The sequence below is a fragment of the Styela clava genome, chromosome 3 (genome assembly GCF_964204865.1).
Source record: "Styela clava chromosome 3, kaStyClav1.hap1.2, whole genome shotgun sequence".
NCBI classification, from domain to species: Eukaryota; Metazoa; Chordata; class Ascidiacea; order Stolidobranchia; family Styelidae; genus Styela; species Styela clava.
Window position 1 is genome coordinate 2,043,018 of NC_135252.1, and position 18,129 is coordinate 2,061,146.

The 18,129-nt window shown below is 34.9% G+C and overlaps 3 protein-coding genes across 3 annotated transcripts; 2 read left to right on the forward strand and 1 right to left on the reverse strand.

The window, feature by feature from the left end:
• Nucleotides 1–469: 469 nt before the first annotated feature.
• Nucleotides 470–9,022, reverse strand: LOC144420968 (peroxisomal carnitine O-octanoyltransferase-like). Its single transcript, XM_078110912.1, has 13 exons — nt 7,054–9,022; nt 6,649–6,750; nt 6,275–6,408; nt 5,882–6,000; nt 5,648–5,799; nt 5,157–5,380; nt 4,371–4,584; nt 3,995–4,158; nt 3,466–3,563; nt 3,016–3,092; nt 2,670–2,791; nt 2,094–2,198; nt 470–1,920 (listed from the first exon to the last, which is right to left on the reverse strand). The coding sequence occupies exons 1-13, from the start codon at nt 7,181–7,183 to the stop codon at nt 1,723–1,725; spliced, it is 1,839 nt and encodes a 612-aa protein (XP_077967038.1). The 5' UTR covers nt 7,184–9,022; the 3' UTR covers nt 470–1,722.
• Nucleotides 9,023–9,724: 702 nt separating this feature from the next.
• On the forward strand, nt 9,725–10,393 carry LOC144420811 (uncharacterized). The gene has a single exon (XM_078110471.1). The coding sequence runs from the start codon at nt 9,725–9,727 to the stop codon at nt 10,391–10,393; it is 669 nt and encodes a 222-aa protein (XP_077966597.1).
• Nucleotides 10,394–13,612: 3,219 nt separating this feature from the next.
• On the forward strand, nt 13,613–16,247 carry LOC144420984 (uncharacterized). The gene has a single exon (XM_078110958.1). It carries the CDS (start codon nt 14,656–14,658, stop codon nt 15,598–15,600), a length of 945 nt encoding a protein of 314 aa, XP_077967084.1. The 5' UTR covers nt 13,613–14,655; the 3' UTR covers nt 15,601–16,247.
• The last annotated feature ends 1,882 nt before the right edge of the window (nt 16,248–18,129 follow it).

Sequence of the window (18,129 nt, forward strand, 5' to 3'; positions counted from 1 at the left end):
GGGCATTATTTGATATGAACAATAAAGGTGACGTGACAATACCATTTATTGAATATTGTTAACAGCGGAATGCGGTTCGTGGCTTTATATAGAAGTATGTTTAGGCAGCAAAAATCGCATCTTTACTAAACTCCTCAAAACCAACTGGAAACGTCACAATAAAAAAGTTTCTGACATTTGAGCACTTTTTTAACATTTCTTCCTGACACAAATTTGACCACTAAAATCCCGGACATGTCAGGGAAAATATGACAACCTTATTATATTGAATACTTCTGCCTCGTTACATTTCAACAATTGACAGAAAGCCTAAACTCTTATGTTACAATACAAGCCTAAGTCTGCAACAATTGGTTTTGACATCAATTTTTGCAATATGAACCAAACGTCGAGCAACTTTTCGTTCAGAGACTAAATTACTCCAACAAAATTGCTGAGAAAAACGAAATTCAAATACAGTATACACACATCAGGACAGCATAAAATAGAAGTCAGTTTATTTATAACTAGTTTCTAATATTCAACACAATACACCTCAATCATGATTACAGCAGCAGCATAGCAAACCCAAGAGATTTGATACAGGTATTGCAGAAAACAAAAACTGTATATTCGAATCTATAACCAGACAATGATGAGAGGAAAATTTGGAAAATGTTCAAAATGAATTCTCTAACGTTTACCAGAACAAATACAAATTCTCTAGTGAAAAAACATACTCTCTAACATACTGATGAAACAGTTGGAATGATAAAGAATTATGAGGTGTTCCATAAATAACAATGCTAATTTAGTTTTCCACAGTCAACTAGAGAAACTCAATTTCACAAAATTTAGTGATATAATAAATATAGCTAGATTAAGAAAATTAAAACAATGCTAGTTAGTAATCTAATTAATTAAAGATTGCACTAGAATTAGGATAAAACACCATGAAAAATATTCAGTTTCAAAATATGTTCATAAATATAGACACACATGAAATCAAGTAATTGGTTAAGAAAACCTGTTTGAGGTAACCGATTTTCGTTCAAAATATTTTTTGAACTCAAATTAAATAAAGAGGCAACATATATATTGCAGTACGCATGAATATAAATAGTATTCAGTAGTCGAGATGCAAACACTACAGAGGTGTGATACAATATACTCCTGAAGTTAGCGATATTACCCCAAAAAAAGGGTTCTGTGATTTTTTTACTATGAGTGGAAATGTAATTCACAAAATTGAGGAACTTATAGGAAAAAACAGAAAATATTCTCTAAATTACAGTGCATTTGATAATTAGAAATAAGTTTTCTAATCATGATTTTGATAATACACAAGATTTGCAAAATTGGAAATGCTTGTTTAAAAGCAACAAAACACAAAAAGAAACTATAATTACATAATTTAAAAAGTTAAAAGCCACTTACAAAATTCGTTCATTATGATACAAGCATTTATAGGGCTTTAAAACTTTGGAATGTAGTAGTTAACTCACAAATAAGACCTTTACTACTAATAGATTTTCTAGAACCTATATTTCTATGGTTGAGGGTTTAAAGATATACATAATAGAAAACATGTTATTATACATATTCAAAAGATAAATTTAGGCTCAATTATCTTAACCAAATTGTGAAAACATGTTGAGGTATAATCAATGTCCCAAGTCCGGATATATTTTGGCCGGAGAAAGTTATCATCTGCTTACTACAAAATGAGCATTAATTTTTGAATCACAATTTAGATAATTTTTCGTTTATGAGGATTTTATAAACATCGAGGAGAGATTTGTGTAGTTCTTCCATGAATAATTTTCCATTGGATATTTTGCTGCTTTTCCATGTTGAAGTAGTCAAAAACATACGATCAGTATTGATACAATAGAAACAACCATATCCATCTTCAACCATAGGAGCTACTCCTCCAGTACTCTAAAACAATTAGTACAACAATAATTGTTGAAATTATTAATCAATATTTATTTTTGGAAACATTCCTTAAGTGCATTAGTTCTAGAAAATACTACAGAATCTGTATGCTCAGCAGATAGTCAACAATAAATTGCTCATCAACTCATAAGCTTTTGAAATTTTTGATAACTTACATCAAAATATCCAGTAAAACTTGATGATATCACAAAGTTTCCTCCACCACCTGATTTTGTAAATCCTGGATCAGAAAACAAAGCTGGCATAGGTTCACCACTTTCCTGTAAATATTGGGATAGTATTTACATATTTATCTCAAGACTTGTAATGAAAAAAGTGAAAAGATAAACAGACACCTAAAAGAGTAGACCTCAATATCATTGAGATAAACCTTATAGAGTGATGAAATAGTTGCATGTTGCAATGACACAAAATAGAAATAAAGAATCTGCTGGGGAAACCTTGCGACCACAAGTAACTCACTTAGGATACTATTGCCAAATTTAGGATTTAAATTGCTTCATTCAATATTTTCTTTATTTTAACGATACAGCTCACTGCATAACATGCCTATCAGATTAGGAAAATATTCCTTACAAGCTGTCTTCGATGAAATGATTATGTGGTTATGGAGCATACAAAAGTGGTAATAACCATGATTTATGTTCAAACAGAATTCTTCATTAATCAACCATGCTTTATTGATATAAAAGATAGTAAATTACAAAATGTTTGCTCAAGTAAATACATACCAACGCCTGTAAAGCAATTCCTAATAAATGCCGATCGCAACCTCGCGCTTCTTTGCACTCATTCATTAACCAAACATACTTGTCATGCGCTTTACGAAAAAGTGTACAAAGGTCAGAAGAACCTGATATAATTTAAGAGATGACATTTACAATACTGGTATAGTATACTGTAATGTTATTAAATGGTAAATGCTTTTTCAATATTAGTCAATTCAACAAGATGATAATTAATGATCATCCAGATGCATCACACATGGAAATTTTGAATAATGCAAAATGCAGAAAAGTAAATTTAATCATTATGTGATAGGCAAATTCAAAAACACATTTTTATTCCAAGTCCAACCTGAAATCATTGCGGTACAGAAAGCAACCAATTCTGGAGTACATGTTCGACAAGTTTCAGTTCTTCCATTATAAAACCTGAATTTTAGGCAAAAAATACAACATTATTAACATTCTGACAAAATCAAAAATATTGCAGAAAAATAGACCATGCAGAAATTATTTCTATACCTATCAGTACTTAAATTTGTTAATTATTACAGAAAAAGCGAATGCAATTTACTTGTTTATAAAATCTTCAACTAATAAAAGTTTACGCACTAGAAGAGATGGTCGCAATAGGATTCAATATTCCCCTTAATTATGAATCTCATACTTGTCATGTCAAATATACCACTAGATATTTTTTTGATATAGTCTGCCAATATAGCATTGTATTGCCTGTAGGGTTTTTATAGATATCCTCGCATCTATTTATCAGGTTCACAAGACTATTGATGTCTAAACTGACCCTCTTGTTGTAGCAGTCTCATAAGTTGGAGCAGGTTTACCATGAATTCTCATGTAAGTTAATTGTAAACAAGTTTGCACAAATCCATCAGGATGAATCTGAGAACAACAATGGATAACTAAGCTGGACAATTTATTCATAGAATATTAAATGTCCGGTATAGTATTATGCTCAATAAGTCATCCCTATATAGGGAAATAGCAAGTAAATCAAGATGAGTGCATATCTGATGCAAGCATAGCGTTACAAAGTTCAGGTGACACTTCGTGCAGTGAAAAACTTTCCACCCATAGCAAGGTAGAGGTTTTCTGCCATTCATTCATATATAGAAGAAGGTCAATATTCTGGCTGAAGGTTATATATTGTTTTCAACTATCCTATCATCTATACTTTGCCAATTCAGCGAAGAAATGTATGCTATTCATCAGAAAGGGTAAATGCAGTTCATTTCCTGTTTTTCATTTCTGCATAGCAAGTAGCAACTATACATTTCTTTTCAAATTTTTATTATAGTATGTTGTTTACATACCTTTAACTTTTTCAAGCTTTCTTTACCGAACTTGTCAAATTTTGTCATTTGTACATCAAGATTGCCAGCAAACTTGTTATACTCTGTTAAACCTTCTCTGATGTAATCATGCAATTTATCATCCAATTTGAAAACGAGTTCTTCAGCAAAATCAACTTTTACATCTAAAAGTATTTACAGCATGTAGTCAAATTGGTAAACATAAAATTGATTATAAAATAAGGGAAATATTGGAGGCTTCAGTCCTAATGGTTTTAAAAGAATAGGATTCAACACTGTGAATGATTGGGAAGCTATGAGAAACTGACATTCATTATTATAATAGAAGGCAAATAGTTCAAAATCTAAAACAGAGGCCGAAGCCATTCCCACTCACCTGTTTTCCATGGCCAAGGAAACTCCTTCACCGTCAATTTCATCAACCTATCAGAAAATTGTGTGAAAACAACTTGTACCATCGCTTCACATGGTGAATGATCACAAGTTGCTATAAAGCCACCATTTGCAGTGCAAGTATAGTTAAATGATTTATCATTCCATCTGTTGGAACATGGCCCCGTCAAACCATGCTGATAGAGTTCCTGGTAACTCTGTTTAATAAAATGTTGTTAAAAGCATTATTAGTGAAATTTTATCTTAGAGAATAACACACAGAAGGCAATTGTCCACCAATTACAAGGCACACCAAACTGGACAAATTCTAGTCATCAAAATCTTTGCAGATGTCGACAAATATGTGAGTGACCGTATAGCTCATAAAAAATACTACCGGTAATCCATTATTCTTTATAGAAAAATACACACCTCGTGTTCTAGACCAGTGGTTTTCAACCCGGGTTTTGCGGCAATCAAGGATTTCGCCAATACAGACCAAAAGTTCCCCAATTTTCGTCTCAAATGTGTATTGATCAAATATATAATCAAATACCCACCATTTGCCACTAGTATTAGATTTTCTCAATTTGTTTTGCCAGCATTTAGTTTGCGCTATATACTTATAGTTCATACAATTTAAAAGAATTGCATGTGGATTCCTCGATCATCTGGTATGTTCCATTGGGGTTCTGCTTAACCAAAAGAGTTGAAAACCACTGTTCTAGACTGTGATTGATTCCAAATACAACCACATATTTCTCTACAGAACAAAAAGTTGAATGCAGACCTGTGGACGGCTTTCGTCCAAACAAAAACAAATCAGAGCATCAGAAATTTCTTGTAAATTTTTCTTGTTCAAATCAGATAACTCAATCATATATTGTCTCGCTTTTGCCCAGGTATTTCTCTCAAGGCAAGTCAAAGCAGAAATACTTTCTCCATATTGCAGTGGTGCATTATGCTTTATTTCACTAAGGACTTTATAAAACTCAGGTGGAGTAAGAATTTTACCTGAAAATATGGATTTGTTGTGACATTGAGTAGATAGATCTTTCTCAAGGGATATTACCATAACAGCAATCCTATTATAAACCAAATATGAATCATATCGATCAGGATCTCATTATGACAATAAATTTAGATGTGGAATTGGTTTGAAATTATTGTGATGAATTTTTGGCAACTTTTCAAACAGAAATAAGATGATAAAGAACAGTAAAGCCTGCATAGCCATATATATATATATATTTGAAAATTTAACATTTAAAATAGTATCACCTGTTTCTGAATTGACACCCTGGACTTTATATATTTTATTACGAAAGAAAACAACAATGTGCGAAGGAGATTTTCCTTCAGATGAAGTTTTGAAACTGTTATAGATTTCATCTTTTCCTAATTTCGGAATTCGATCAGAGTTGAATAAATATCTGTTCACAATAAAATGGAAAATTGGCTTTCAAATCTGGCAGTCAAAAAATAATGTAGGCAATAATGTTTAGAAACTCTCACCTAAATTGATTCATTGACATGTATCCCTTTTCTCCACTTTTATGCTGAGGAAATACTTCGGATTTAAGAGCCATCCAAACTTGCATTACATTATGCAATACAATCGATGATCTAAGAAGCTGTAAATATTTTCAAAGGTAATTAGACATATAGCAAGTCATACATTGAGACTGAATCCTTATGGATTTTTTAAGCAAAATTTTCGTACCATTTTATAGTCTTGACCAATTCACCTTTGAAGGTCTCTATGTCAGTGTGTAGACATTGACATTAGGTCAGTCAACTTGAGCTACCTTAATTCCTTGATAAAGGTGACTGACATAAAATTCCGGTTAAAGCAATGATCTAAGCTCCTTATGTTGGGCATGTAACATATTATATACAAAATTTAACCTGACTATTTTCTTCAAATGGCCACCTTGTGTGGAGATAAGGTCCAGGTCCAGCAAAGTAGTAATACATGATAGGTTGTCTTAACTTCAAATATGCATTGTCCATCCACCAGTCTTCCAGCCAATTACGCTTTTCTGCAATTAACAACATGATATATCATTCATGAAAACATACCATAAATCGTTTAAATTTGTTTACTCCACCAGACTTCAAGGTCTATTTGAAAAACACAAAGTATGAGAAACAACCTTCAGCCCTTGCAGATATTTTCGAGATCAGTCATGTAGTATGGGAGTGGGAAAGACCAATTTCACCATTCGATAACTTATAGTTTACAGGCAAAATGCAGCGAATACTTAAAGATGAATACTCACTAACAGCTTTTTGCACCAACTGCATTTGAATTGCTAGTGCCTCATCTTGTTTGAAATTCTCACAAACTTCTTTCGTTTTTTCATACTCATCCTCAGATAGAACTAAAAAAATAAACCATGAAAGAATAATAAAAAACCTTTAATTGCTAATGGTTTACTCCTAATAGCTAAATACACCAACAGGGGAACATACAATTGAACATCGCAAATATAATATTACAACATTAAACGTTTCACTTCTGTCAGTATGACATGTGTGTTCATATTTGTCCCGAGAGAGACTGAGAAAAGAAGCTCCTCTCTCGACTATAAATTTTGGAAATTCTGAAATTAGTCCCAATAATAATAATATTCCAGTGAGTTTAATAAACTTTTACCGGTACGGTTATACAAGTATACTCTCACCAGCTTTACAAGAGTCCAGATATTTTTCTACAGTTTGATGTATCGATGGTAGAGGTCGAGAGGGGAGCAAATTGTCTCTGTAGAATGTCCTTTTATCTAAATTTACACTGTGTTGGAAAACTTCGTCCATCTTCGTAACTTAGTGCAGATCTCAACAAGCATAACCTCCTGCATTCGGCAGCACGAAAGAAGGTTCAGATGTTAGGAACTGCAAAAGTTTAACTGTCTGAAGGTCAACTACAAAATTAGGACCAGTTTATAAACCCCTTTTATGCTAGGAAGACTTTCGAAGTATACTCTAACTCAGGGTGGTCCAAGGTTGTGGGCTCCGCGGGCCACAAATTTATTTTTGCATTGTTCGCGGGCCACAATAGTGCCAAGAATAGGTAAACAGGGCAATACAAAACAAACACTTTTATTGTGCAAACACATAGTTATCAGACATAGTCACATAGCCATCCAGGGCTAAAAGAATCCGCATTCGATTTTAGGTTCCCAATGATGCCTGTATTGTTAGCATATATTCCCGACCAAAAAGATGGAAAGCCAGATAATAATTTAAACTGCCAAGCACATCATTCAACTTCGCTAGTTGCCTCCGCTAGCCATAACACTATACTCAATTCAGTAACATTAGAGATGTAAAGATATGTCAAAAGATTTTTCTGATTAGTTTTATTACGAAACATCACGAAATGCGTTTTTTTGATTATTCTCCGAATGTGACGCGGGCCACAGAAAATGAAGCTGCGGGCCACATGTGGCCCGCGGGCCTGGGTTTGGACCACCCTGCTCTAACTAATTGAAATAAAATATGCCTTCTTAGCCAAATCAAATAAATTTCAAAGTACAGCTCGCGCGGAAATTGAAGCAAACACACACACTACCTAACAACATTACGCCATGCTCGCTTCGTTTACTTACGTATTGTAATTCAAACAGAATTTGTTGGCCGCTATACGCAATGTAGTGCATATACCTATATAGGAGAGAATTTCAAGTAAGGGCTAAAATTAAAAGCATCTCTGTTATTGTTGAAAACAATATGCAGGAAGTGATTGAAGAGTGTATTGCTTCCATGAATATAACGGGCGGCCGGGCGCTAAAAAGAACCTCGAATCGTTTATTCAAAAACCTCATCAGTGAAACAATAGAAAGTGCGGTACCGTCTGCAAGCAACATCGCTGGACCGTAGATACTAATCTAACACGGTTGGACTAAGTTAGCCAAATTTGAATAATTGATGTTCTTGGTACATACTGATGTCCCCATACATGTCATATATGAATTTATTAGGATTTATCTTCTACATCCAAAAGCTCGACATAATACATCCGTACATAAAGTTAGCACATATTTGAAAGCATATGATTTGTTGATTCGACCAGTTGCATAACTGAATTGTAATGTCTGAATGCTGTAATGTAGCATTTATAATCAAACATTAATCCAATCCTGGCTGGGTCCATTTATTTTTGATAAAACACTTCTTTTTCCAGCTATATAAAACGTTTATGGATAGTTTAACAAAAAGGCCACATTTCATGTTGAAATTCAACGATCTCATATTTTTAAACGAACGGATAATTAATGATCTTCCTAGATCCTATCATTTTTTCCTATCATAACGAAAGTAATTAGATGTGGCGCTTATTTTAGACAACATCTTGTCCGCTGTTATACTATGAGAACTATCAAATAGTCAGGTCTTTGGTCAGAAACCTTCCTCGTCGACCTAATGCAGTAATGCTGTAATGTCGATTGGCTCTGTTTGTTTTGGGGCTGCGCACTCTGCTCCACATGAACTTTGGACCCGGTTACCCGCGCAGCACATTTCGTAAACGGTCTCCAAAATACCTTCCGCATTTCCTCGCGTTAACCCTCTCCGGGAATGCGTGAGCCGTAAGCGTAACACGTATGCAACAACATATTGTAAACTAGCCATCACCCACATTTTCTGCCGTAGAATGCTTTTCTCTTCAGCGTACTACCGCGGTACTTAGTTGCAACTGCTATTTTGCATTGCCGCCGCCTGATGACGCTGCAAGCGTCTCTTGCAGGATGCGGCCTCCGGTGCTCGTGTCAGGCTTGTGAACCATAGTCATATTTTTAGCAACTATACCAATTCTTATACACCGAATTCGTCATATCTGTGCACGAGGCAAAAGAATAGTGTATACAGAAGCTTTACAAACTGATTGCAACTTTGAAGAATGGCAAAAGAATAGTGTACACAGAAGCTTTACAAACTGATTGCAACCTCGAACGATTTATTCGCTATTTGATTAAGATCTCACAGGTTATACTTAAATATAGTATACTGTATATAACTATTTAAACTCAATATGAATTCACCAACACCACCACTCAGAGAAAAAACACCTTCAAAGACCAAAAAGGTAATACCAACAAAATGTAACAAAAAAGAAGAACAACAACAATCCGGGATAACTGGAGCTCTACTCAACGTGTCAACAACATCTGAGGTAGCGAGATAGTGAGTGGAATCCTTCCTCTGATAACAAGGAATATAATACAAGACATCACCTTGCAACTTCCTGCCATAGTAGGCCAGTTCCTCCAGGAAAACTATGACTTTTCAGATAACTCTGATACACTAACCCCTATAACACCAAATATCCAAGAAGTACTCAGTGATTTGAGCCAGTCAATGCGAGAAATAAGATCAGAATTAGCTGAAATAAAAGAAAGCCAGTCATTTCATACCAAGTTGTATGATGACCTCGCAAATAAGAACAAAATCTTGGAAAAACAAGCATCCGATAACAAAAGAACTATCGATAATCTTCTCGAGCGAATATATGATCTGGAAGACGATCTATACTATGTCTCGGAGAAGCTTGAAGATCAAGAAAGACGAGGGCGTCTAGAGAATCTCGAGTTTCATGGAGTCCCCATCAATGAAAAAGAGAATACGGATGAAATAGTCTGTAACATAGCAAAGATGATTGGCGTTAACATCCATGGCACCGACATCTCTGTTCCACACAGAATGCCAACAGAAGCCCAAGATACTAGAACTCCTGCCATATTTGCAAAATTCGTCCACCGCAAAAACAAAATGAAGATCTTTGAAAAAAGAAAGTCCCTGCAATCAATAAAACCAAGGGCAGTGTTCAAACAACCTTCAAAGATATTTATTGCAGAAAAAGTAACGGCTCTAAACGAAGATCTCTACTTCAGAGCAAGAGCTGCAAAAAATAACTGCGGATACAAATTTATATGGACTTCAAATGGAAAGGTATTCGTCAAAAAGAACAGTGATGTCAAAAACTCACTAAATATTAGATGTGATGAAGATCTGTCAAAAATCAAATAACTGTTATGTGAGTGTAATTTTCTACTTATTCTATGTTGACTAATACTGATCTAACATGTCATTTATGTAGCAAACTATTATTATTTGATCAAACTAAAACATACTGTGAAATATGTGGCAAACTATTCCACTCTGAATGTGCTCTCGCCTCCGCATCCCCTCGCGCACCACGATCTCAGCCTTATTTTTGTTATTCGTGTTTGAATGGAATCTCTCCCCCTCGATCTAACCATAAGGTTCATAGTGCACTTGACCAGAATTCCAAATTTCTAATTGAAATAAGTAGATGTGAATGCGCAAATATACAAGTATCCGATTTGAATTCTACCAGTAGGTCCATGCCAAGAAATTGTTTTATTGCTTTTCACCTAAATATCAGATCTCTCCAAAAAAATCATGATGAGCTTGTCAATGTATTATCTGAATTAATTACACCCCCACATCTCATTGCCATTTCAGAAACGAGGTTTGGTGCGACTCCCACCTCAAATATATCCATTTATAACTATGAATTCATTCACAAACCTTCCAAAACAATTGCTGGGGGAGTTGGCCTATATGTTACTCGAGACCTTAGTTTTTGTGAGATTCATGAATACAACCTAGAACATCCAGACTGCGAAGATTTATGGATCAACTTAAAACTAAATTTCAACATCTCTTTCATGATTGGAGTAATCTATAAACACCCAAGAAAAGATATCATCATATTTACCGAAACTATTTCCAACGCATTAGAAAAGTTGAATAGTGACAAAAGATTATTTGTCCTACTGGGTGACTGGAACATTGATTTATTGAGTCATTCAACAGATCTGGCCACTATGAGGTATATTGATATGCACCTTGCCAATTTATCACTGCCCCTAATTACTAAACCAACACGAGTTGCTCGTACATCCAAACTGATAGATCATATTTTTACAAATTCCATTAACCATGATTTGTCAAGCTTTGTCATCTTAAGTGATATTAGTGATCATTATGCACAATTATGTACAATCTCTGCTCCCGTTAATAAGATAAATAAAAACAGAGTATTGAGGCGAGATATGAGACATTTCTCTATTGATAGCTATAGATCTGACTAGAATGTTCTTTGCACCCCATATAGAATTGCCAAATCAAACTGATAATTTAAATATTTCCTTCCATTCATTCATTCAAATATTTAAATCAACCATTGACGCCAATGCACCAATGAAACCACTGAGTCGGTGTAAGACTAGACTTCTAGCTAAACCTTGGTTGACTAAAGGCATCCGCATATCAATTAAGACGAAACAGAAAATGCATAAAATATATTTTATAAATGGTAGCGACACGAAATATAGATTATACAAAACTTACAGCAATTTACTTGATAGCCAAAGCAAAAAAAATTGTATTACTTTAATAAATTTAACCAAGTCAGTGGCGACGATAAATCTACGTGGAACCTAATTGGGCGACAGGTCAATATAAAAAAAGACATAACATCAACAACTACAATTAAAGCACTAAAAACAGAAACTGGGCAGGGAGTAAGCAATCCAGATCTAATTGCCAACTATTTTAATGAATATTTTTATCTTCATAGGCCCTAAGCTTTCTGAGAAAATCCCTCCTTTTTTGAGCAACCTTAAAGAATCCCATAAAAGAGTCTTTTTTTCTGAGACCAATACCTGTCAATGAAGTATATTACACAATAGCAAGTTTACCTGATGGTAAATCAGTTGGTTATGATAATATTCCAGCAAAATTTTCAAAATATGCTGTTGACATAGTTTCCCCATTGCTATGTAAATTATTTAATGCCTCTATAGCGACGCCTCAAAACCAAACAGTGCTAAGTCCACTTTTCCCCAAAATGACATTTTTCAACTGCTGATTTTTCTGGACTTAGCTCTACATTTTGGTCTATTTACCTTATCTCTAAGTGCTCTAGATCTCAAGATAGCTATGGACATAACCCTGCTTTTTTTAGGGCATTTGAGAACTAAACAGAGCTGTGTCTACTTAGTGGACTTAGCTCTGAATAACTGCATTGTGAGTCGGGGCTAAGTCCGTTTTTTGGACATAGCTCCGTCCAAAAATCTGAAATAAATATAATACAAAGCGCTAAGTCCATACCAGCTCTCAGCCATAGCTCAGTGTTAGCTGTTTCTTATGTTTACAGTAGAGGGAATGAGTGAGTTGTAATTCATTGCCATAACCACTTTCAAACTGCTGTTTTTAAATAATTATTATTTCAGAATTATGGAAATTTCAAGTAGGAAATGTATTTTTCAAGCAAGGCCAGTGTGAACCAGCCAGAGGACTTTATTCAGTTAAGATATCGCATCTGATAAGAAATCTAGCCAGAATATGATTATTGTCTCAGTCCAAATCTATAGAAAATCATTTCCCTTGACAGTGTCAATTTGACACCTTACCTGAATTTGTAAATAGCATTCAACCATAATTTTTGTCAAGCTCTTTTCATAATGTTTTTCAGAATGAGACATAGCCTAGCTCTTAGTTATCAGCTATATTATAATACAGAATAATTATGACTCTTGAACAAAATAATGGCGGTACTAGAAGTTGGACTGCATGTGAGAAAAACCCTCAGCTAGGCTGTGAAGTGTTTGTGTATGCAACGTATTTTGATGAAGCAAGTCTTGGTTACAGCAAAACATTGCAGCACAAAGAAAACTCCATTCTAAGAGGTGAAATATTGAGCATTTACAGCAACACTTACAGAGTGAGATTCTTCCTAGACAACACAATCACTTCAATTAATAGGGACTTTGTCAAATATTCTCTGTCAGAAAAAGAGCTAGATTGCGTTATCGAAGCAGAAAATTCAGAGCAGATTGAGGAAAGTGATATTCTTTCAGAGTCCGATATATCAGTGGATGATGACAATGATCCAGAATATATCCCAGAGAAATATAAACACCACTGGAGAATATACTTCTCTGACAGTGATTCAGACACAGATCAGCAAATCGTGGATTTGACATCAATTTCAACTCCACAAACAGCATGTGTTATGCAGCCCAGTAGTAATAAGCCTGGATTGCATAATGAGGAGGAAGTGTACCTGCTTTATACAGGAAAGAAAATTTTCAGGGCACAATATCATGCTATTGAATCAGCCTGTGCAAGAGAAATGGAAAAAGATGAGGGCTGCTTTTTCATAACAAAAATTCTCAAAGATTGTCAAGTATGGGAAAACTTTGATGAGGACTATCATTCCCCTGGATTGTCACTCCTGTGGAATATGAATCAAATTGTGAAATGGTCTACTACCATGTCAATAGATTGTCCAACAGAGGGTAAAAGTCCAGATGTGCTGGAGGCTAGGAAAAGAAAGCCTGAAACTTGGAAGAAAAACAAAAGACGAACGGATTTAAACCATGGAAAAAGAGGATTTGGCTCTGATAATGATTCTTCCAAAAAAATTGGTAAAATCAAACAGTCTTGCTCATGTAAAAAAAAAATGTACGGCTAAAATATCAGAGGAAGTTCGCATGATGATCAATATTCAATTCTGGAATCTAGGCGACATGGACAAGCAACGAATGTTTAACAAAATACGTCAAGGAAATACAAAAAATGAGAAGTAGACTAAGAAAAGATAATAAGACTGATCAAAAACGTAATCGAGAAGTCAACAGAGTACACTTTTTCAAATCCAGAAAGCAATGAGTTGGTGCAAGTGTGTCAGTAGTTTTTTTTGGTGACCGTACATTTGAACCCACGTACATTTGAACCCATGTGTATATCCACGGGTTCAATCTATATGCGGGTGCTAAAACCCATGGGTTAGGGTTAGTATGGGTTCAGCTATCCGTAAAACAAAAAAAAATTCATAGGTACAATAGCATACAGGTGCAATTGTCATGGGTTCAAATGTACGTGGGTTCAAATGTAATGGAACCGTTTTTTTTAGATACCCTAAATATAAGCAAGAAAAGGGTGGAGACATCACTGAGAAAATTAACATCTGCTGGTTCACTGGAGAAAGATATGAGAGGAAGAGATGGTGACCACAACAAGGTCACCAGAGAAAGAGAGGAGCCGGTGCGAAGAAAATAGCTCTCCAGTTGAATCATATGATTTTTATTTACGCACATTCAATGAAAAATTCAATCTTAAGTTTCATTGACCTAAAAAGGATGTGTGTGATCAATGCACCAGCTTTCCAAATATGCCAAAATCTCTATTGACTGAAGAAGATCTCGCAAATCAAAATAAGCATATTCAAGAAAAGGACATGGTGGCTGGTGCGTTCAATGAAGAGGGAAATGGAAGAAAAATCCACAACAGATGCTTCACTTCATGTGGCAGCTTTTGACCTTCAGAAAACTCTTCTTTGTCCACATGGACAAGTGTCCTTCTTTTACTACACACAGAGGCTAAAAAATTTCAACTTTACAGTTACTGACATTCAGTCCATGCAAACCAGTTGCTATCTTTGGAATGAGGTGGAAGGGCGAAAAGGCTCTTGTGAAATAGCGACTGCAGTGTTCCGATACCTGTCCTCTCTCACCACAACAGTGAAGACTGTGCAACTGTTCTGTGACCGCTGCAGTGGGCAAAATAATAACAGAGCTATGATTGTGATGTTACTCTATGCTATGGAGGAGCTGCATTTTGATGAAATAGCACTCAATTTTCTAATTACAGGTCATTCTCAAAATGAGAATGACACAGCACATTCGGTGATTGAAAGAGCTGTACGAAAAGTGAACATTTATACGACCGACCAATGGAAAACTGCCATTTCAATGGCGTTTAAAAAAACAAAACCCGAAATAACTCTGCTGAAGCATGGAGATTTCGTTAATTTCAAATCAGCATCTGACTTCCCTAAATACGCTGGAATTTGGAAGAACAATATTACAATTCAAACTGGCTCTCAGACAGGTGAAAGGCTCTATTGGTCCAAAATTTTACAGGCAAAATTGAAAAAAACTGAACCTAGTATATTGCAATTTAAGTACAGTTACTTGGATGAGGAGCTCCAGAGAGTTGACCTTAACTCTTTGGTTCGAAAGTCAGCAAGATCAGCAACACAAAAAATACAGAATATAGAAAAGCTACCCCAGCTTTACCAGGAAAGGCTGCCAGTCAGCAGTGAGAAATACAAGAGTTTGACAACATTATGTAATAAGAATTTAATCCCTCCAAACCACAAGGCATTCTACGAAATGCTTCCAGTAGTTGATGAAAGTTAGATCTCATGAACAGAAAGACTATCTTAAAAAAAACATTCATTGGAACTTTTGTAAAATTAAGCCTATTTAAAACTGTTTTCATGCTGGGCATTTTTTTCTGTTTTCTTTAACCATACCTGATTGATGATTTACAACAATTTCTTTCCTATATTTGTTTAGTAATTTAGTTGGTGATGGTTCTGAGAAGGTAAAGAAATGCAGTAATCAGTAGCAACAGCAGTCTGATAAAAATTGGAGGCTAGATAACCATTGTCATAAAGATTCAGAAGCAGGAATGTTTTTCATTGTAAAAATAAGCTCACAAAAAATGTCAAAAACATTGTAAAAGGGAATTATTGACGTTCATCAATGATAAGTTGCCCCTACAATAACATAATAAAGGGGCCCTAAGTCCAATAAAATTGTTTCTAGTCCAGAAAACTGAGAGCCAAAAAGGGTTAAGTCCAAAGAACTCCCCAAAAAAAAATTGGGGGGGGAGCACAAATTTTTTTATACCATTAAAATATGCTCTTCATTGTAACTTTGGTGGACCATAAAAACCAGGCATCCTTGATGTAAGGTATTAGAGAAATATAAAAAAAGAAACAAAAAAAAAACGTTTTTTGCGTTTTTCTCAAAACTAGAAAAATGGACTTAGCCCAATTTGGATTTCATGCGTCGATAGACTTTCAGTCCAGCGGATAAGACCTCAAAAATGATGGAATTGTGCATTTTAGGAAGCAAGCATGAAACTTGGCACACATGTACAGTAGCATATTCTGATTAATTTTGGATATGGTGCCATCCATGAAAATACTTCGTTGCCATGGAAACGAGGCATCATCCGTATTGCTATTAAAGGGAAATAAACATTACTTTAGGAAAGGATATTTTCAAGATAAGTAAACCGATGTGTATATAAGAAGTGAAGAATATGATCAGAAGTGCATTTTGACAATTTCCCTTGATAACAGAATACCTGTTACCATGGAAACGAGGTATCGTTATCGACCAAACATAATTATAAGTCGCACAACCTGTATTTGCTGTTATTGTCATGGATCACAAATTAAGCTACATTCACTTTCAAAATGTAATTCCGTTTGTGCTCAATCAACTGCCATCGCCAATGGTATACTTTCAAACTCATAGCCACGTAAAGCTGGTGAAAATATAAAAATATATATCTCATAACTGACGGATTACTGTTATCTTGGAGCTATCATATCGTCATCATATATTTTAATAAAAATAAATCCATTCTCTTAACTCTGGCATTAGTATTTCAGTCAGATAAAAACAGATAAATTGCAGCACATTTCAGCTCAAACCCGGCTGAAATCGTTGATTATTCTAATCTATATCTAAGGTCGCCTTATGTAAGCGCTACAAAAAGAAATAAATAGAAAAACGATTGAAATAATTATATTTTCCAAAAATATATTCCACAAAGACTCCCCAATAACTAGTGGGGGGAATTTTACTATTTAGATATATACTCCTGCACTTTTGGATGCAAGCATGTGGGTGTGTTTATTTGGAGCAAAGCAACAGAGGTTTCACAAAATTTACCTGATTCTACAGAGATGGGGATGGGAAAAAGTAGGAGACAAATTTTTACCAAAATGGATGACTATCCCTGAAGGAGCAAAAATTTGCACAGAGCTGATTCATTGTGGCTGCAAGAAAGGTTGTGCTGCTCGCTGCAAATGTTTCCGTGCTGATTTAGCATGTACACCACTATGTTTCTGTGATGGGGATTGCAGAAATAACGACTGACATTGCAAAATATTTGGGGGATGCTACTGTACATGTATGCCAAGTTTCATGCTTGCATCCAAAAGTGCAGGAGTATATATCTAAATAGTAAAATTGCCCCCACTAGTTATTGGGGAGTCTTTTTGGAAAATATAATTATTCCAATCGTTTTTCTATTTATTTCGTTTTGTAGCACTTACATAAAGCGACGTTAGATATAGATTAGAATAATCAACGATTCCAGCCGAGTTTGAGCTGAAATGTAATGCAAGTTTTCCGTTTTATCTGACTGAGATACTAATGCCAGAGTTAGGAAAATGAATTTATCTTTATTAAAATATATGATGACGATATGATAGCTCCAAGATAACAATAATCCGTCAGCTATGAGATATATATTTTATATTTTCACCAGCTTTACGTGGCTATGAGTTTAAAAGTATACCATTGGCGATGTCAGTTGATTGAGTACAAAAGGAATTACATTTTGAAAGTGAATGTAGCTTAATTAATTTGTGATTCATGACAATAATAGAGATACAAATTGTGCGACAAATAATCGCGTTTGGTCGATAATGATTCCTCGTTTCCATGGTAACCAGGTATTCTGTTATCAAGGGAAATTGTCAAAATGCACTTCTGATCATATTCTTCACTTCTTATATACACATCGGTTCACTTTTCTTGAAAATATCCTTTTATAAAGTAATGTTCTTTTTACTTAAATAGCAATACGGATGATGCCTCGTTTCCATGACAACGAGGTATTTCCTCGGATGGCACCATATCCAA